Source organism: Amphiprion ocellaris, chromosome 12, assembly GCF_022539595.1.
Source record: "Amphiprion ocellaris isolate individual 3 ecotype Okinawa chromosome 12, ASM2253959v1, whole genome shotgun sequence".
Classification (NCBI taxonomy): Eukaryota; Metazoa; Chordata; class Actinopteri; family Pomacentridae; genus Amphiprion; species Amphiprion ocellaris.
This window is the reverse complement of record NC_072777.1, coordinates 23,949,214-23,971,033: the sequence shown is the minus strand read 5'-3', so window position 1 is coordinate 23,971,033 and position 21,820 is coordinate 23,949,214. Positions and strand designations below refer to the sequence as shown.

The 21,820-nt window shown below is 40.4% G+C and overlaps 1 protein-coding gene across 2 annotated transcripts in view; it reads right to left on the bottom strand.

Moving 5' to 3' along the window:
• The window catches only part of dse (dermatan sulfate epimerase), a 29,184-nt gene extending 8,270 nt beyond the window's left edge, over window positions 1-20,914 (bottom strand). Inside the window, exons 1-4 of one of the 2 annotated variants that reach the window (XM_023296974.3) lie at window positions 20,586-20,914; window positions 17,376-17,841; window positions 11,025-11,278; window positions 901-1,140 (exon numbers count right to left, since the gene is read on the bottom strand). In XM_023296974.3, coding sequence (XP_023152742.1) covers window positions 901-1,140; window positions 11,025-11,278; window positions 17,376-17,797 — 916 coding nt within the window. In that variant the 5' untranslated portion in view covers window positions 17,798-17,841; window positions 20,586-20,914. The remainder of the gene's footprint in view (window positions 1-900; window positions 1,141-11,024; window positions 11,279-17,375; window positions 17,842-20,585) is intronic. The other variant, XM_023296973.3, reaches the window with a different exon arrangement.
• Between the last annotated feature and the right edge of the window lie 906 nt (window positions 20,915-21,820).

Sequence of the window (21,820 nt, the reverse complement as noted above, 5' to 3'; positions counted from 1 at the left end):
CAAACTCTTTCGGTCCTTTCGGTTCATGCCCTTTCATTTCAACTTATACTTTAACTTCTTCTAGTACTATAACTTGAGAGTAATCTAAGCTATTACTCCCATATAGATAAAATTTTAGCATGATATGATGTGTTTAAGCCATTCTGACATGTAATCTCTTTAATTTTCTTCACAAAATGGCACATTTTCTCATGTAAGTTACTCTCTCATTACCATTTGTTTTCTGTCAACTGTCTATAAACATACAGCCAAGAACACAGAACATAGTCAGTAGGGGGACAGCAATCATCTGGGCAGCTAGAGGGGCAGTTTAGGATAATCTGGCCTTGTCTTTGTGTCTGGTGAGAGGATAAAAGCTGCTATTGTGGCTCTGAATCTAAGGCTCTCCTGCCTAATGTAATTAGAGGTGCTTTCTTGGTGCAGCTCTGCTGCTCAGTCACAATGCAGAAACTGTTGGCATTGAGTTGCGAAACGTCCTAGCCTGACCTAGGAGGCCCTCCCCCCGCCGCTGCCCTCCCCCTGACCTTCAGACAAAACTTCCAGGACACCACAGATCCCTGCAGGTCTCAGTACAGCTTTGAAAGGCATCCAGGAAGGTAATAACTACACGCATGCATACCCCATATCAGCCCAGAGGAGAAGCTACTCTTCAGTGTGGCGGCCTAAGGTTCTTTTCATGCCTAATCTAATATAATAGGACCTTTAGCAGAGAGCATTCTAGCAGAGACTAGCAGGATGTGTCAGGCTTTAATAGCTGAGTAAACATTTCCTCACGGATTGTTGACTCACCTTGAGTTTGGTTGCCTAAATATATCCACTTCAGTAAAAAGTGTATCATATAAATTTAACAGCTTAAAAGTGAAGAGGTGTGGTCGTGACAGCAGGTGATGCAAATCTTACCAGGCAGGATGGTCCTGTACAGGAAAGCAAAGTGTTTTAGGAGCCAGGGGTGGTCGAAGTGGCTGATGGCAAAGTGGCGCTGCACCAGAAACATGTACTGAAACAGAGAACGGGTGGTGTATGTCCCGTAGGCCACGCCTTCATACAGGGAGCCGTCTGTCACATCCTGCAGAAGGACCATGAACTTCTCCATGATGGACAGGACCTGCTTGGTCCACAGGTAGGCCTCCTGAAGGTAACCTGGAACACAGGAGGGTGAGACAGAGTCACAGGTTAAATAGTCTAAAGTGCCCAGTCCCTTCATTGCTTAATTCACCATTGTCACACAAAAGATAATTTCATGCCTTATTTTACTGCTTATCAGAATTACAGTATTATACAGAAAAATGCTCCAGAGAGATACAATCCATCCAAGTGTAGTTTCATTTACTGACAGAATAAAGATAAGATAAAGCAGGAGAAGAAACAGTGTAACATCTAAAAACGCACCAAGCAACCCATTTCAGCTACTTTTTAGCAACAGGCTACACAGGCACATTTTCAGAAAGTGGAAGATGTTATTTTTCAAATGAAGCTGCATACATGCAATTTTGCAACTTACGTTTCTTCTAATATAAGCGTTTTTATTGGGTATATGAATTCCGTGTTACTGCAACATGGCATGCAATTGTCATTTTTCCATAACAGAAAATGTAATATTGTAAAAACTGCAATCTAATAAAAGGCAGTGGCAGCTGCAGAACGAGCATTTTGCAAACCTGACTGCTAAAACGCGGACTCTAAAATTATTAACCCCTATCAACACTCAGACTAACTAAAACACAACAGCATGCATCACCTAGACAGCATCACACCAGCCATAATGCCCTTTAACATGATGACAGTCCAACCAATCGGTAGGCATTAATGTATTATTACGTAAGTACTTCTTACTCACAGGTCAGACAGTACCCATTTTCAAACTTTACCTTCTTTTGATTCCAGCTACACACCTGCAAAGTTTTTTGACTGCATCTTGAATGATTGTGACACTATTGCGTTGGCAAAATCTGTCTACACACAGAGAGACAGATAAACACTTGTCAAAGTAGTTAATACTGCCTTTGTGGTAGTTGCTGCTGCAGTAGATGCCTCCAGCACCACTCGCCATGATGACTCACTCACACAGAGGTGGAAACAAGACCTTCCAGGCTGTTGCAGCTGGTAAAAATGGCTACAGTTCATATTAACCATGCTCAAGGTTGCAAAACTTTGACATTGTGCAAGATAAAGACTGCAAAATCTTCCAAATTTGCCAAATCTGGCAATATTCCACTTAGCTATCATATGTTCCAGAAATGAAGCAGTCCATGGCAGATGATTTTAAACAGAAAAATGGGAACAGTGGGAACAATGGGAGGGAGAGCAAATGACGCTGAAAGTGGAGGCACATAGAGACTAACTGAAGAAGATGAAGTGCTACTTTCAACCTCATTGATCACTGTAGTACCAGTAGCTGCATTACGACAAGACATACTGTATGTGTGCTGCAGGCAATATGGGTTTATCATTGCAGGTAACACCTAAACCTGTTAGTAGGTCAACACAGTTTAGGCTCGAAACAATTAAAATGCATCTGTTCATCAGCATTCAAGGTCACTGATTAATTCTGTACTCAAAAAAAGGTTGCAACCAATGAGAAAATTGGTACCACCAGTGCTCCCAGTAAAAAAAGTGAGTCCAGAGGCCTGTATTACACTGTAACTGGCAAAATATATTGTATTGTATGTATTTAATTTCATATCATTTCAATTTATCATTTGCCCTGGTCAAGCCTGAAAAATGTCAGTGCTGTTTTGGCACAAACACTGTTGCTGATTCCAAATCCAGGATGAATATTTAACCAGGTGGTCTCTTTTGACACATTTTCAAGTGTCCTGCCCTAGAACATGGTAAACTGACAACCAGAACATCTGCAGGCAAATGATATACAACAAACAAGTCTGATAACAGATTTGCAGAAACAGCAGGAGGAGTAGATGTTTTTGCACAGAGAGGCTGTCCAAGTGCTTTACTCATATAGAATATGTTCACTGCAACACGAGGTGAGAGACAGCACCCAAAAGAAGAGGAGAGTTTGTGATTTAGAGCATACGACTGTGTGTCTGATGCCATTAATGGAATTAATGGAAGCCAGCGTCACTGTCTTCTTAGTGTGTTACCTAAAGAAACCTTTCACATACGACGTTTAGCTGTGGCTACGGAAAGCCTCGCACCGCTATGCTACACTGCACCTTGTATACTCGCTCTCATATACACAGTGGATCACACACAGAGTTTACTATGAGAACAAGTGACCGCATAAACACTCAGCCACAGTTCATTGGGGGATCCCGCGGCCGTCAGCGGGATCCGGCCGACACCCGCCCTGGTGGCTGGGTCCACCCACTGGAAAGGCTGCCCAGCACAGAGCAGGTATTTACCTTCAAACAGGAACTCTGGGCATGCACAAAGACCACATTTACACAAATAGAGCTACACCAGAGCTCACAAAGTCCAGGGGCACACTTCAGAGCTTCTGTCACTTTCCTGTAAAGTAAAATCATAAAACCAAACCCACTTTATTGTAATATCATCAACATGTTAAGTTCTGTCTTCTATTTTAGTCTTATGTCATTGAACAGTAGTGCTGCTAAAGCTCATTGGAAGTAGAGAAAGTAAGAAGTTGCACAACATACTAGGGCTGTGCAATTATGGCCAAAACGATACTCATTATTATTTTTGATCAATATTGAGGTTCCAATTATTTATCCTGACATTGTACTAATTTTAAGAACAAAAAACTTGGGATTTAATTAAATATAGCACCGTGTTCACTGACATGTTTCACTCTGGTGTGAGGTCAACACATCCAATGTGAGCATTAGAAACATTCTGTACATTTAAAAATTGTGCAATATCAAAGTTTTTTACATATACAATTCTACAATTTCATTTAGCAGATGCTTTTTTCTAAAGCAATGTTCATCTGACAGTAGGTACAAAACAAGAATCTGTACATTATATTTCTATTTAGAAAAAAAATGCCTAATATAGACAAAATCTTTGCAATATCCATATTTCTACTTACAAAAGAATCTTTGCTAAACAGTATATTGCTATTTTCCACACAAAGAGGATTTTTTTCTGTGTAACATCTCAATATCATATATCCTTTTCTACTTATGTTCCCTATACATTTATACTATTCACTTTGCTGCAGTAACACTTCAAATTTCCCCACAGTAGGCTTAATAAAGATTTATCTTATCCTCTAATCAACACATCTTTGCATCAAAATAAGACCTAAAAAAGGTTCTTCTTCACCTAAATTCAGCGCATCTCCTAGAGGCAAAATGCAAATAAAATTCTACCCATAGTGCCTCACTTTCTGCTTATCAATGGATACTAGAAATTGCAGCTGTTCCTTCACCAGGCCTCACATGCACACGATAAAAGACACCACTAGGCCACTATGCACAGAAAAGCATCTACTCTCCATACTGACTTCCTGCAGCGCATGCAACTCAGACAACTGAGTTTTCTGTGAGCGTAGCATGCATTTTAAATGTCAATATCACAGTCGATCATGTTCATTTAACTGTGGGAAGCCAAAACTGTGACTGTGATTAATATTCCATTAATTGTGCAGCCTTACTGCTGACTACAAAGAAAAAAAATGCTGCTTCACATCAACAAATTTCTACAGTTAGAATAAAATATACAGTCAATGTTATGAGTTTCAGCAGCAGCAAAAAGAGGTAGTGAAAGAGAGCAGTTAGTTCTCGTAATAAAAATCACCATAAATAAGTAAGAAAACTGAACTGAAACTCTAATGTCGTCAAGAGAAAACTCAAAAATTCAGGGAAAGTGATGTAACAGGGCAGAACAGACTAAATCACAGCAGTTACTCTAGCTGGATACCAAAAACATGGACAAAAAAGCAAAACAGAACATGAACTCACATTAAAGCAAGATTCATACCAAGAAAACTGCCTCACTCAATGCATGTGAAGGACACAGGCTGGTTTCAGCTGTTTTCACATAATAATGTGGCTAGCTTGCTTAATGACTAGCAAGAGGGGATAATGCTGCTCTCAGGCTGAGGGATCTGGCCCAACCATCTCCCATGCTGCTGGGTCTGGACACCCAGATCCCCTCCATCAGCACATATTTTTCTCCACGCTTTAAGTGCTGGGAACCAAGTCAGTTCACCCTCCAGAGAACCTTCACCCTGCAGTGCAGAGGAATGTGAAAGCTCAGTGGATTTCCAATAATGCTTTTGAAACTCAGCCTGTACTCCTTCAGTTTGTCTGTACAACAGAATTGCGCATAATAAATGCAGGGAACTTGTGTGCATTTGACAGTAGGAGCTGGTTATTAATTTTATTAATATAAATTAATTGGATTTTAGGGGAAGGACACTGAGTCTAACAGCACAGCTGTGAAGTTATTGCTGTTAGTGTGCTTTGTTCCATTTTTGTTCTTCTGGCCTCTTTACTGCAAATTCACATGAACCTTTAGATGATGTCCACATTTGCATACTGACTTTGATTTCCAAGCGAGACTTTCTATCCTCATCTTAACAGCTGCAACTGTTGGAACAAGTGCCTCCTGTAGAATAAAGGTAGAAGCATAAAAACTGAGGAGTCACAACTTTTGCAGAAGGACCTAAAGCTTGCTAACATTAGCCAACGTAAGCTACTGGTCACTTTAAAAAAATAAGACATTCTTTAAAATGGGAGGATTTCGGGTTGGGTTGCCCACATAAACTCTACATTAGGAACTGCTGAGCAGAATATGCAGATAAAAACTTGTGGTTTTGTTAATGAATCTCTGGAACGAATCTCATGACACCCGAAACTGCAGGTTGGGCTTAACAGGAAATATCAGAGGTCTGAGTGGTTCGGGTCAAAATGCGACAAAGCAGCGCTCCAGCTGAGTTATAAATATTTTCCAAAAATAGTGCGTGCAATAGGCTTGGCTGTGAATACTAGTCTGCATTTCACCTCCTATTCCCCTGTCTCTGTTACTTTTTCTCTCAAACACAAGCACACACTGGAGAGTGTTGATCCTCGCGTGCCATTACTGTCACTAATCTGCAATACTGAAGTGAACTGTGCTCAGCTGCTGTAGTTAGCACAACGCAAGAGAGAAGCAAGGCAACGGGGTGAAATGTAATGGCAGAATTGGAAATGTCAGTTATTGGTAAGGTGTCCTGCAATAGGAGCTACAGGTCTGGAAAGGGTGGTTGAGTAACAATATATTTTTCTGGGATGTGTGATACAGATTGGTTGGTAAAAATATCAAATTACAAATTCTGACAGATATTGTGATTGCAATGATACATTTGAAACATGCGAAGGAGTATCAAATCACAAGATACCATCAATAGCCTGTCACAAAAGCAAAAAATTACCATTTCAACTGACATTCTGTGTAACACATACCCAACTTTCTCACCTTTGTGATGTGAAAATTACATTGTTTAAAATTGTAATTTAATTTGAAATGGTTTAACTGTATTCAATAAGATACCTAAAAATTCTGAGTCATGCATCACTACTAAGCACAGGGCAGGGTGAGGTGTTTCCTTCCTTTACTACAGATCTAAACTGTTTGAAGCATTCATAAGCCAGTTTAACATTTTAGAAGTTCATGACAGGCACAGACAACTGACTTTTTGACACACATCATTTCATCTTAACTGCCTTGAAAACTAAGTGAAACTGCAAACGCCTAAAGAAATTACAGGATAATGTAATAATATTACATCTACAAGTGTTTTTTTTTGTTTGTTTTCTTTCTTTACATCTTTTGGTTGTATTACATTTTCTGCAGTTTCACCACAGACATCTGTAATGTTTAGTCACCATCAATTTCTCCATATGTATGTAAGTGCTGTCCTGATGCAGGCGGAAGTTCTGTACACATTATAAGACAAGCTACAACAAAAACATGGATGAACACTTGTAGAATCAATTTGTATAATAATAATCAAGATAAAATGCTAACGTATCAAGACCACTAAGCACAACTGATTGCCATTAAAACATGTATGTCTTGAGATTTGTCTAAAATAAAATCAACTAAACGGAACAGTGGATTGAAGAAGCTGCCACAGCAAAGGCACACTCTCTGTTACCCACCAATTGAATTCATGAAACAGTCAAAAGCAGCTGCCTTTTTTACCCTTAAAATAAATCCTGTATTTGACAGGTAGCCACTGTCAGGATGCTAGTAGTGATGAAATGCTTTCTCTGATTTTCTTGCAGCAGTTTTCTGCACTAGCTGCAGAAAAAGACAAGAAGCACACATTTACAGTCAGGTGCGTATCACTCTGGCAGACATAAAAGTCTGTGTGGTCAGTGTGACGGCTGTGCCAGAGGAGGTGGAGTTCACCTTCGGATTGGGGGTAAACAGTTCAAATCAACCTTCAGCTTCAGAACACCAACAAGCAAACATCTGCATCTGGAATGCACTACCCTGAGCTGCTGCTGCCTTCTTATCTAGTAACGTAAACCAAAGTCTGTCAGCTCGATTAGAACCAAACTCACACAGCAACATGCACATTTTTTCATTTCAGTGGGTGAGACATAAACTGTTTGAACTTGTAGGCTGAAAAATGATCTGACAACCAAAAAAAATTAAAATCCTGAACACTAAAGTGAAGGGCGCAAAGAAACCTATAAAAACAAAACTTAATCCTCAAATAGTGAGGAACGGGCTTTAAGCTTGTGGCAGATAACTGATGAAGAATAAGAAACTAGAGTAAACTATTCTTTTCTGGCAGTACTTATTGGAAAATTTCCATTTATACACAGCCACCTTGACAGAATAGTAACTGAACTTAATGTCATTCCTCGCGCAGCAAATGAATGATCCATATATGATAAAGGAATTCTGTCAGGTCTCTGCACAGCGTTCCACATGATGGCTGAGTGAAGCTGCCAAATGAAGCAGCTGAAACCAGTGTTTTTTTAATCATAGCAAATGGCGTGAAGCTATCATCCCTGCATGAGGTCTCTTGTAAAGCACACTTTGAAGAAATAAAATCTGTCATAAACAAAACACCCGGGCAGTATCTAAACACAATCTTTTGCCCTCAGGTAATGCAGAGAGGCAGAGCTGGAGCAAAGTCACTTTTTCCTGGGCTTGACACCATCTGAAACGAAGCAAAAAGAGGTCAGGCAGTGACTCTCCTGAGATTTCACAGAGCTGTGCGCCTGTTTTTGGCCTCTCCAAAGAAAACCCTCAAATAAAACCACCGTGGCCACAGCGGTTCTCAGTAATCCAGCTGTCATTTACTTCACATCAGGACCGGATCTGTTGTACCAGAGATCCAAATCCCGTAAGCAAAGCAAGCTGCACTGCAGGGTTTCACCTTCACATGGCCCTCTTTAGCTGCTACACTAAATGTTTAGTCCCAGATGTTGAGATAGTAAACTGGGAACAATCATGTCAGGTCCCACAACAAACATGCTGAAGACAATAAGGAGCAAACCTTATGAAGCATATGACAGTTATCTGGAGGAAAGTTGCAAAATGTAGCTAAGACAGACGAAATTATGCAGACAGCAGAAATTTCAGTAAAAGATTCACATAAGGAGACTGAAGCTGGCAAATATCACCATATAAATAACAAGTATGTCATTAGAAAATAAAAGTTAATCCAAAACATGTGAACGATGACAATCCACATCCCATCAGAAACTCCAGGAATATAACTTCGTCTAGAGTAAGTGCTGTAAACATCTTTTTTTGTTACATTGACAGCACTGAAATCTCATCTCTTCACCTGCAAAAAAACATACCCAGACACAAAAACTAGCTCCATTCTTTAAGATGTCCTGACAAGCTGGAGTTTGAGTAGCCTGCACAAACACAATAATTCACCATGACACTAGCAAAAAAGGCAAACTCACGAAATCACGACCGCCTACTACAGTACACTGCACTCAAAGAAGTTTTCAAAAGCACTGCTCAAATTGCAGACTTTTTAATCTCATTTGTTGCCTTTTCTGCCAAGTGAATAATAACGTTTAGTAAATAAGATTTAAATAATTAAGAAAAACTAAAATATGACTTAAACATGAGTTAAAATTATAAAAAAAGTTGCTAACACCAAGAGCTTTAAAAAGCTAAATCAGGGTGCCTGGATAGCTCAGCTGGCTGGGCGGGCGACCCACAAACAGGGGCTATAGTCCCTGATGCAGCGGTCATGGGTTCAAATCCAGCTCATGGCAATTTACTGTACGTCATTCCCCTACTCTTCTACCCATGTTTCCTGTCTCTCTCTCTCACTGTCCTATCCAATAAAGGCAAAAAAAAAAAGCTGAATCAGTCTTTAAAGTTGTCAAATGAAGTGAGAAAGCATCAGATTACAGATGACCATAAGACAGCATGCAATATCTTAAAATGACTGATATTTTTTTTTTTTTTTTTTTTTTTACAGTAAATGCTCTCCTCCTTTAGCTTTAGAAATCCGCCGAATCAGCCTTTAGAGCATGTGAGACTAAACCTCCCAAGCAAAATCCAGACTAATGAAATTCCTTCAGTTCAGCTGCATTCTGGGTTCTTTGCAGGTTTTAACTCCAACCCCGAAACGGTTTGAGGAAATATATTCCCACACAGAGCTGGAATGAGTTTTTAGGTAGAGCTGGCACGAATTCAAATTTTGCTTAAAAGCTTTAGGACATCTAAAATGTGACCTTCTTGTCAACCCACGGTGCTTTACAAAACAATCTAATGGCCTTTTACTGACTCTTTCAAACTGCAATGTTTGCTTGTTTCACAATAAAGAACCGTTGGCTTTGTAAGCAACATACTGATGGTTTTGCTGTTTGTGTAACTTTGTCAAAACAAGATGATAAATGTGAAATTTGTCCTGAGAGTGAGGGTGTAAACTGAAAGGGTTCGCTAGTTCATTGTGCGCTGTAAATTTTACTATAATTTGTCCATTAGTATGAGATCTCTTACATACAAGAGAGGATTTTAGCCTTACAGTAACATTAGAGCGTACAGTGAGGAGATAACAGAAAACACAACAAGTACACCTCTCCTTCTGCTTTGGGGATACAAACATGAATTGTAGGACTTAGTGAGGACTGCTATGGGTGTTAACCTGAAACCCATATTTTTAGCCTGTATTTCTTCACATTTTGGGATATGGTAGCAATTGATAATAGCTTTCAGAGGTTCCTGTTTGCAGTGAAGCCATAAATGTACACACAACTACCGCTGGATTACTGTGATGCTGAAATAAACTTAATTATGTCATTATTTTCATGTTTTTTTCAATCATTTCTAATCAGATTTATGGTTATGTATTTGCAGTGGCCATTGGAGATAACGGTATCTTTGCCAAATGTGAGTCACACTTGATTTAAAGATATGCGTATCATGCAGAGCTGTCACTTAAAGTCGATGATACAGATTCTGATTCCTCGAGTTGAGCATTAATTCATCTTATTCATGGTATGCGATGCACTCAGCGTGAACTGATGGGGGAAGATGAAACCTGATGTCAAAGGATACTTGTTATCGCCCAAGTGTTTATTTGTTATCTAGACGTAGCCAGTGTGTCTTAAGGCAGCATGCAATATCTTTTCAAAAATGACAATTTTACCCTCTACAAACAGCCATAATGTGTATAAATAAGCCTAATTTTCAGCCTAAAAGTTATTCAAACGCCCTATTAGACAGGAAATAGAATCCTAGTTGATGTAACATGATGCTCATGTCTCTCTCTGCCTCGCTGCTGACAAAACAATGTCAAACACTCAAACCGTCATGGTGAACCAAATCCTATTCAACCCCTCAGCATTCTGCTTCAGTATCACAGCTGTATGTTGAGATTTAACTAAGTTATAACTCACAGAGGGAGTCAGAATTTTGGCACATATTGCATCAAACTGCAATAGTAATATCATGAGCTGTGTGTAGCCAGTAGTCATAAAGATTCCTTTCTCTGCACTTCAGTGTCGGACATACACAGAGACCAACAAACCATTCACTCAGCAGCCAATCCAGTGCTGCTGCTGTGTCTTTAAAGCACATTCAAACACTCAGCCACATTAGAAAGACATTAATCACCGCACACTTACCTTGGGTCATGTAAACCAGACTTCCTGTGAGCAGAGCCACACAGTTGGTGGGCTGGTGGTTGTGCAGGTACTGGAACCCCCAACCCCGGACGTAGGACTTCTCGTACATCAGGCGTGACGCGTTGCCGATCACCTGCAGGAAACGCTCCTGCTGGCCCTTGTTCAAGTACTCGTACAGGAAGTCATAAGCGGTGGCAAACCCGACCAAAGAGTGCGCCAGAGGAACTTCATCCCAGGGGGCGTCTTTGACCAGCCTGCAACACAAATAACAGGATACAGCCAAAGGTAAGGCATTAGCTGCATGCGAAATCTGTGTAAGCAAGTGTGAAATTGTCACTCTTTCCAATAAAGTTCTGGCAAATGGCTTCTAATGAACAAGAAACCTTTCCTTTGCAAAACTTTTTAATTAACATTTACAGAGCTGTAAAATATCTAATCACTTTGAAAGCAAATATAAAGATGCTAAGTAGCAGTTTTAACCACAATTACAGCCGCGCCAATAAAGAAAGATTAAAAGTGTAGCATTAAGAGGGCAGATTTTCTCCTGGTCAACAGATGCTAGGCACGAAGACTGCTGACTTATGTGCATTTCAGGAGTGCAAAAAGCCGCAAAAAAAGTGAAAGGTGATAATACAGCTTAATTAAAAAGAAATGAACTTCAGATGTGAGGACTGCCATTAAGTCAGTCTCTGGATTAAGCTGAGATTTACACAAAGGTTCTGCTGAGATCAAAAAGAGCACCAGAGTCATCACAACATCTCAAGTCTTGCTGCTGCACACTGAGGCTATTTTCAAAGTAATTCATGAAAAATTTAAATCTACCCACATGGGAAGATAAATCAATATCTGCGGCAGCACTTCCAATTCAAAGATGAAAATATCATGACCTTGAGAAGGTTAAATTCTAAAATATTTCAGCATTTCCATCTCTGTTGTAGAGATCAGGTCACACTAAGACTGAAAGACTCAGTGGGAACCCTCAGCTTTCCAAATAAACAGGATTTTTACGTGAATCACTTCAAATGCTTGTGTCTGGAGTCTGACACAAAGTAAACACCAGATTCACATCCTGGAATTGAAATTTTGGGTAACTTTCCAGCTGAACTAACCACCCTGCTAAATTCATCAGCAAACACCAGACTGCAGTTACACTGTCTTCTCAGGAAACTTATAACACTCGTTTTCTAATGTCATCATTCCAACTTTTCAGCTGTACGCTCTGCTGCTTGTCCAGAATGACCCGATGCTCGTGCAAGACCCCCGCCTGCTGCCAGTGCATTAAGCCATGAAGCCCACATGATAAAGTATTTCTCTGCGAACAGCCAACAAAAAAAAAAAGGCAAAAAAGAAAAAGAAAATGGTGGACGAAAATGGACGAGAAAGAAATGGTGGTAACAAAGAAATCAAATTACAAAATAAACCACAGACATAATATTTAGAGCAGGGTCAGGCAGTATTTGGTGTCATTGGGCAACAACTCCATAATATCATCATAGAATATTGTTATTCAAGTTGACTAGACTTTTGCATCTCCTCTTGACCCTGTTTTCAGTATTTAGGAAATTCGGCCCATGATGGGAGAAATGAACTACTCAGGGGTCTGTTTATAATGAGGCTGTCATTCCTATTGGCTGCTCTACAAGTACGATGGTGGAAATCTTGATTCAATGGCAGAAAATCGTGCAAGTTACTATTTTAGCATTAGCAGCAGCCAAAACTGCAAAGCAACCCAAAAGAGGAAGACAGACTTATCTAAAACAGAGCCTGGCAACAAATGCAGTTAAACACGTGTCAATTCTGGTAAGTGTACTTATAAAACTGGAGTTAGGTGGAGTATCTAATATATTCTGAGGTTGCCCTTCTTAATTTTTTGTAATATCTAATTTAATGGTTGGTTAAGTTGTGAAGAAAGATCTACCAAAGCTGGTGATCAGTGGCTCTGTAGGATGTTGCTTATAGTTTAGCCTTTTGCTAACTGTAGCCAAAAGCTCATGTCTATGGCATATTCAATGTCATGATTATGTTTATACTTAGATCAGCTTGTGTTGCGACTACATATGAAGAAGACTGCATATTCGAATTCCAGTGGGATTTCCTGATTGCTTTCCTCTCCAGTGTGTATTGTTCAAAAAACAACTTTGAATTTGACTTGCTGAACGCACACCTTAAACACAAGAAAATACAGACAATGTAATTTAATAAGTTCCTTTAATCCAACAGCCCAAGTTGATAAATGGAGAATTAATAATATTTGTGTCTGACTGATTCATTCCTGTGCACAAATGAGCTGTGTTTGTCCTGGCTCTTAGCAGGCTCCAAACTGGACCTGATAAGCAAGATTGTTTTGCACTATTGTGTGTCATATTACAAATGCAACTGTGATTTTCACTGAGGTTTCTTATTAGTCCTGGACCAGAACCTAAATGTATTCCTAGTATTGTAGCATCAGCTGGTAACAGTATTATACAATAGTAATATTGCACCTTAATGTGTAAAGGGCCCTAAAAAGACGTGCATTATGAATTGGTTCTACATAAATAATAGTGAATTGAAAACATTCTATACATGACTTCCACGTGCTAAGTGGCAGCTGAGATTTATTTGAAAACCACAGCTTCTTTATGCCACCGTTTACTCGTGTCAAAAAAAAGGGACTGCCAAGTCACTGTTGGACTGTATATTGAGTGTGTAGTAGCATGCCAAAGCACACAAAACCTCACTTCTGTATGTTTGCTCAGACTGTGTAAAGAGAGAAAAAAAAAAGACGCAGGCACCAATCTGCCACAAAGTAGAAGCTCTCCATCTGAACATGGTTCCCGGAGTTGTTGCAGACATAATTGAAGGTCATGAATACCACAGCTGACTGAATCCCAGAGCCACTCTGCAGAAGCCCTAAGAGGTTCAGTGACCATAATAAAAGTGCGGCCAAGGAGAAAACTCACAGTGTGCTCTCGAGACGTGAAAACACATGCTCAGTGGCTTTTCGTTTCTGCACTGTGGCACACATCCTGATACTGTGAAAAATGCCCCGCAAATTGCACTAATGCCGCACCGTCTAAAACCCCCCAGAAATGAGCTGCTGGAAAATCCCCCGTCCTCCTGTTCAGTGGCTGGAGGCAACACAGCAGCGGTGTAGCAAAATGAGGATTAAGCTGCCCTTCCACACGAAGGAGGAGGGCAAAAAGCTGAGTTCATCTGGTACCTGGGATTCAGGTCAACACCCACGCCTGTCCCTCTGCATTTGTTACATTCACTAACATTAGAAAACTTGTGCTGCATGCTGACAAGTTTAGACAAAGTGAAAAGTGGATGTTTTCACTGTCAGCGGCACTGCAGGGACCGAGCACTGCCAAGACACTGCAGCTGCATTTTGTGGTAGTCAGGTGCAGCTATTCGGTTTTCACAATTTTAGTCTCTAGCTGCATAAATGTCTATGACGTCCACAATCAGTCATATAAGGAGGAAAAAAAATGCTGTCTCATGGCAAGGGGAATTGATGGAATACGATACATATAATTCTACAGTATAGCAAAACGTGAACGATATAGTGAAAGACTGACAAAAATATCTGCGACACTCGTAGCTACAGATACACTCAGTTAATAAAATATGGTCTGACACAGAGCTGGATATTGCAGATATTATAAACTGAACTGACTAAACTGAACAAGGCTGTTTTATTGGCTATAAAGTCAATTTTCCACCTGTAAGAGGATGATTGTTTTATTTCCATTTAAAAAAATAAAATCTTGATTGAAGCACAGGTAATAGCCAAAGAAAAGAACACCACATCTGTACTTGTAGCCATACCAGGAGTGAAAAATGCAGGTAATCACTCTTAAACCACAGGCTATGTCTTGAAATTTCCACCTGGAAAAACATCCCCAAATTCAATCAGTGACAGCATGACAGCGAATCTGCCAGCATCGTAACTTTTTGGCTTCATGTCTGAGTGAGCACCCTGGTTACTTTTTCATTAAAGTCATGGCGGCAATCAGACTACAACATCTGTCTGAAGTGCAATGTTGTCGCATTTAGGGGCATTCGTGCAGAAGTCACAAACGTTTGGTTGTGTAAAGCGATTTAAAGAAGACTTTTTCCACATTTCAGCACCAACAATGGTCCAAAAACATCCCTGAGTGCAAAGTCTGAAAGTGTCTTTTTCACTCACTTTCCTCTACTGATTCACATTTATTACCAACTAAAATGTCTATGTTAAGAAGACAATCAGCATGTCAGATTGTTGAGATTTTCACTGATAATGTAGTTTTGACAAAAATGTTAACAGGTTTAGTTTATTGCTTCCTTGCTGTTCATAGGAGTCTTTTCTCTGAATTTACAAAATACCTGCAGGACTGGGCGGCAGTAGAATTCATTTAAGCTTCTCCAAAGCAACACACACTCACCTCAGGACCTCACAGACAATGGCTGCTTTAAAAAAAAAAACAAAAAAACACTTGAAGACCTTCCTTTTTAAAGAGGCTGTTAATTTACTTTAAGGACTCTTTTTTAAAATTGTAATTTTAAGTGTCTGTACTGTTTCTTTTTACTGTATACTTGTCACACTTTGAGATTTCTATAAATGAAAAGTGCTTGCAGTTGTGTGTATTTAGCAGCAGCTTTATTAATGACTTTTAAATCATGCCTGACATGGACAACGACTCAAAAGGGCTCATCCTGATGAGGCATGTCAGCTGGATAGTTCAAAAACTACCACCCCTGACTTTGGCATGAGAGACCAGTGGTTCAAATCCCGGTCAGTGAGGACCCTTCGGCACGGCCCTTAGCTGCCTGCCTGCCTACCTCCTGTTGTATCTACTCTCAGATGCATGTTGCTTTGGATAAAAGTGTCTGCTAAATGAAATTGAAATTAATTTCACAGAAAAGAGACATTGCTTAGTACTGGATGCATTCCAAAAATTCGTGACTGCAATTCTTCCAAATTTGATGAAACAGATGATCTATTTTTGCAATAGCACTAAATGTACTTAACCTGGTCCTATTGCAGGCGGAAAGGCAAGAACCAAAGTGACAATATTTTTGCCAGTGTAGTATGAGCCCTAACTAGGGCATGAGAGGAATGATTTTGCTAAAATTGTGAAATCCATCCTCATCACAGATTTGTCAGACAGAAAAGTTTTAAGTTAAAAAGTTGCATCACAAACAGATTTTCTCTCTTATCTCTAGTGATGGCAAGCTTTTTGAATTATCTGTCTCTGAGAAACAAAAAATATGTCTGAGTGCCACCAGAAGTAAATGAGGAAATTGTTGCAATTGACATTTAAAGAAAGAAAACACCGCAGAGCTTCAGGCTTTTGAAAACTGTCTTCAAATGAAGCCATGTTTCCTGTGTTCAGCAGTGTCGGTTTAATCAACTATCTGCGGTGGTTTCATTTGCAAATTACGACGCATGCGGCTGTTTTTAAAAACAGCAGTGCTTTTGCAAAACAGTCGTCTTCATTATCTACTCTCACCTCATTTGACATTATGGCGTTGATATGAAGTAATATGAAATTGCTCGCCATGTTAAAAACAGAATAATGAGACTTGTGGCATTCTGCAGCTGTGCTCAACCACTTGAACATCGAGCCTGACATGTGCTTTACAGTGTCAAAACCGCAAACTCACAAGTTCCATATGAAGGTGGCTAGTCTTCATGTCATACTTACTAAGAATTACTCAGCCTTGTGTAAATGTGAGCAAGCACCCACTGAAAACACAGCGTCTATGACTGAGTTTTGATCATATTTAGATTAAGCACACTCATAATGTAAAGCCTGATTACTAACAAAGTGGGAAGCTGCACTGAGCGTCTGGGGATCCATGACTTCAGGCTGACAGTTTGGAAAATAATCACTTGGAGGTTTGTTAAGAAGGACATGCTACAAAATACTACAAACTACAATTAGAGCAGTGTGGAGTCAGTCCCTGTTCGGTCACCTGGATCTTGAACTTCAGCCTCAACAATTCAGCTCACATCTGAATATTTCATTTCCTTCCACTGGGGGATGGAGGTGGGTGGGGGCATGTTCAGCAAACAGCTGCTAAACATATTTCCTGGACTACAGGCTTATCGGACCACAATGCATCTTCCCTTCTGCCCACAGAGAAAGATGAGAGCTCTCTGGGCATGGGATCGGTTTGAGAGCCTCTGAAAAGGAGGAGTTAATGCCCAGTAGATGCACACATGGGAGTGGAAAAGAGGAATCAGGTACAGCCTGTAAACTGAAACAGATTTCTCTTTTTCTCTGCAGAAAGAAAGAAACAGACCAAAAGGAATGAAAGGAAAGTCATGCTTTTCTCTCACTGTGTGAAATTAAAGAGATGAAATAATAAAGACAGAAAATCTACCAACTAGGCTGAGCTGCCATCCTCTCCATGTAGTCTTTGGCCAGGTCAAGGGCTCCGGCCCGGTGCGGGTACAGCAAACAGAACATGGACAGCACTCCCAGGTTGTTCCCATAAACCTCGTTCCAGCGGGCACTGAACTCAGCGGGGCTCCAGGGGGGCAGGTACTCCTCTGGGTGCTCCAGCATGGCTTCCCCAGCCTCGCGGATCCTCCTCGCCATATCGCGGTGAGTCCCTGCCGCGGCGTACTGCAGCTCCTCCACGTCGCCGCGACCAAAGTACAGCATCGGGTGACCATCGTAGTTGCCTCCCATGAAGGGGATTCCTCCGCCGGGGTCCACATCTGCCGTGGCCGCCGGACCAAGCAGGGGCCACAGCAGACTTATGAAGAAGACTGTGGGCGCCCCGCGGGTGTGGGTTCTCATCGTCTCATCAGAGATTGGACTGTGGCATTGCCGAAGGAGCTCAGCTGAGAGGAAGAAATGAGGGGGGAGAGAAGGATTTGAGAAAGCCAGCCCATACTCTGCACAGCTTTTCTTACAAAAGGCCTGCATTCCTTGAATAATTAGATACAGCTGTAGGCCTGATGATGCAGGCTTTCCATACTGATGTGGGCCGTTATTGAGCAGAGCAGCCAGGAACTGATCAGTGCTGCCTGATAAAGTAGGAGTCACTGTTGTTAGACAAGTAGTTCACATTTCTTCTAGTTCCCAAGAATACAACGACCCCTTAAATCTTCATTTACTAATCTGGAAATTTCACACCTTTGCACATTTACTCTCCAAGAAGTATTTCTCAGTTTCTATTGTCAGACACGTCTAACCCTGCAAACCCAGATGGCCAGACGAGCTTTCCTGGAGGTCATAAATGACCCATTACTGCAGTAACATTAGTCTGGTCTACTGAAACAAGCTCTAAACCAAACTGCTTTACAGAGAGACACGAGCTGGCTAACGTCGCTGCACTGAACATGCGAGTAAATTCCATGACCTTAGTGGAGCTCTTGGCAAAGGCCCGGTGGAAAAGCATTTGGTAGTGATTTAAGGGACGTCTAGACTGGACTGGCCTGTACATGCAGTTTGCGTTGTGTTTGATAAACAAAGAAAGCTCAAGCTGGGATGTAAAACTGGTTCTCCTGCTGAAGTTAATTTTGACATTTGACCTTACGAGGCGTCACATTCCTCTGTGGTGAACACGAGGGTGGAAGACTCGCAGCCTAGACCAAACCATCAAGAAAATCTGGGCTAATTCATCACAGTGAAGCTGTCGTCTGCTTCTTTATTATACTAATCGAAAACAACAGTTTCCAAGCAGTTTTTCCAAATTCACCTTATAACATTTTGATAGGTGCTTACGGTAGGTCTCTGCCACACACTAGTGACTGTTTAGTGACCTAATACAGTAAAATACATGACAACATCACTGTAGTGTATCCTTACAGGCCCCTGAAGCAGATAGAATTTCAGAAATACTCAGACACCTCCCTTCGTTTTTTATTATCATAAGGATATTTCATATTTCACTTATTCTGTCAACTGCTCATTCATCATCACATCATGCTGAAACAATCTTCAATTATAATCACACTATTTTGGCAATCATGGATCATCAAATCAAGCAAAAAATTCCAAATGTGGTTGCAGCTTTTCAAATGCTTAGATTTACAGCGTAAAATCACTGCACATTACATGTTTTTTCATTTATATTTAATAAACCACACGATTAACATTTGAGAAAACAATGAATACATTACCAAATAATTAAAATAACTTCTAGCCACTTTGAAATTAAGGTTTCAGAGATGTGTTAAGTCCTTTTATCGTCTAGAGTGTCAAACCTAAAGAAACTGCCACCTGCCACGTGTCTTCAGCAAAGCATTACAAGAAAAGTGTGTAGTAGAGCTATAATGACTAATCAATTAGTTGTCAGCTATCCTTGACTGCTTTGATAGTTGATCAGTTGGAGAATTTTTTTCAGTTACCTAAAAATCGAAATTCTCTGATTCTAGCTCCTAGAACATCTGTAAAGTTTGCATATAAGTAGAAGTAAAACAATTAAAGCTGTCATTGACAATTTTGATAATTAATTGTTCTGAGTAATTTTAAGGACAAAAAAAATCTAAATTCTGATTCTAGCTCCTTAAAAGTGAATACTGTCTGATTTCATTTCTCTTTAATGACAGTAAATTAAATATATTTGGGTTGGAGATTTGGCGAAATCCTCTTGGGCTTTGGGGAGCACTAGATTCTAGACCAAACTAATTGGACAATCAATGAAATAATTGACAGATTAACCAATATTGAAAATAACTGTGAGTTGCAGCCCTACATGCAACACTGCGATTCTTTGACAACTTATTTCCAGGTTCAAAATAGTCTCATAAGCCTATTTAATTAGACTAAAACTCCAACAGTCTGATACATCTATTAAGAAGTACAACACAAGGCAATGCTATTAAATAGGAAAGTTTTACAAGGCCTGATTTTAATATTAATACCTTTTTTATGTGTGCCTGACTATTCAAACTACATTAAGAGGATTTAATCTGGAAAATATCTGACATGTCTGTGTTTTTAATTGCAAAATACACACTCCCCAGTGTTGCTAATAACCCTCCAATTCCCTGAATAAATACAAGCCATGACCTCAGGGCCCTTAATGAAAGCTAGGCCCTGCTTTAAGTGTCTGTGCTACTCTGAGGTATTACCTTATGCTATTTGGCAGCACTCTCACCTCCCTGTAGGGACTTTTAATTTCCCTGTCACAAATGCCTATTGTATTTTTTACGTATAAAAGGCAGCTAAATGCTAATATGTTGTCACTACAGAGGTAATTAGCCACGTTACTTTGGAGCTCACAAGCTAATTCCAAGTGATTAGCTTAATAAATTTAGGCGATATTTACCTAAAAACGTGAGAGTTGCTGGTGACTGTCAACTTAGTCGTGTCCTAAAATTACAAGAAAGTAAAACAGCAGAGGTTTCATTATCAAACTACCAGAAACAGTTGAGCTCGGACCCATAAAAATGCGTCCTCCCTCCGCAGACACTGCAGCTTCTCCTGCTCCATGCCAATAAGATGCTACCTTTTACTTTTCCTAACTTTAAGCTAACGCGTCGCTAATTAACTCTCTCCGTTTCATTAACAAGCCGCAAAGTGGGGCTAAAGCGGCCGTTTTACCTCAATAAAACCCCCTCTAACAAAAAACACTTACGCTAACTTTGATGTAAATCAATTATCGATGGTATTGATGATCCAAATCCACGCACAAAAGTAGCCTTGTTCCTGCCGACCACGAGCAGACTTCGGGGGGCAGGAAAAGTAGCTGTTACCTGTCAGAAGCGGCGCCGGTGGATCGTCGTCCTCACCGCGGCCATGTCCTCCGCAGGGATGTTAGAAAGAGTCAAGAAAATGCGGTCGTAGCGGTGTTTTTTTTAATGCTATTTCAGAGGCGAAAGAAAGTTAGAGAGCGGAGGGAGGTATGAGGGAGAGCGGAGGGAGAGAGAGCGTCACGCTGGCGAGTGAGGAGGGGCAGCAGGGGAGAGAGGCTTAAAGGGGACCTAATGAAGGCACTGGCCGCCCTCCTCCCTACGCTGCTCGGCTAACAGGTAGCCGGGAAGAAGCCTCAAATTCATGTCGAAACAGGAGACATAGAGCAAGTATGGAGGCTTTACACGACTTAAATGCCTCCTCACATACACTGGACTTCATAATTAATCCCCCAACATCGATATTTAATATTAAACTCTGCAAGTAGCATGAGAAATGTTTTTGCTAGCACTAATTTGTATGCTAATTATTAGCTTCTACATTAGTTTTTTTTCAGTGCACTAATGATTGCAGCCAGTGCTATAATTCATAATTTTCTTAAATAATAAACGCAAATTTAACAGAAAAAATCAAGCAGAACACATGGCAACATTTTTCAGACTTGGTATCCACAGCATTACCAGGTTCATCAATACATTAAAGTGACTGCATTCCGTCATTCAAGCACCTTCTGACAGCAACTGAATGTGTCAGCATCATGTATGTAAAAGTGGCACAAGCAGTCTCCATCCTGAAGCTACTTTTCAGTCAGGAGATATGGAACATTGCGGTGTTCTTAAATCAATTTAAGTGATTGCATTGTCTTTTAAGCTCCTTTCAAACATGCGCTCTGTTCTGTTAATCACCTGAACGCATCTACGTCACATCAGTAAAAGTCGCACAGGCAATCTTCATCTATCCATCAGTTTGTGTTGTATCTACTTTCAGATGGATGTCGCTTGGGATAAAAGCATCTGCTAAATGAAATTGTAGAATTGTAGAATCTAAAGGCGCTTTCAGACATGGTATGTGGAACATTGTTGGGCTCATCAGTCCATTCAAATGTCTGCATTCAGTCTTTTAGGATCCTTTGAAGCATGTGCTCTGTTCTGTTAATCTGACGGCAGCTGAACATGTCTG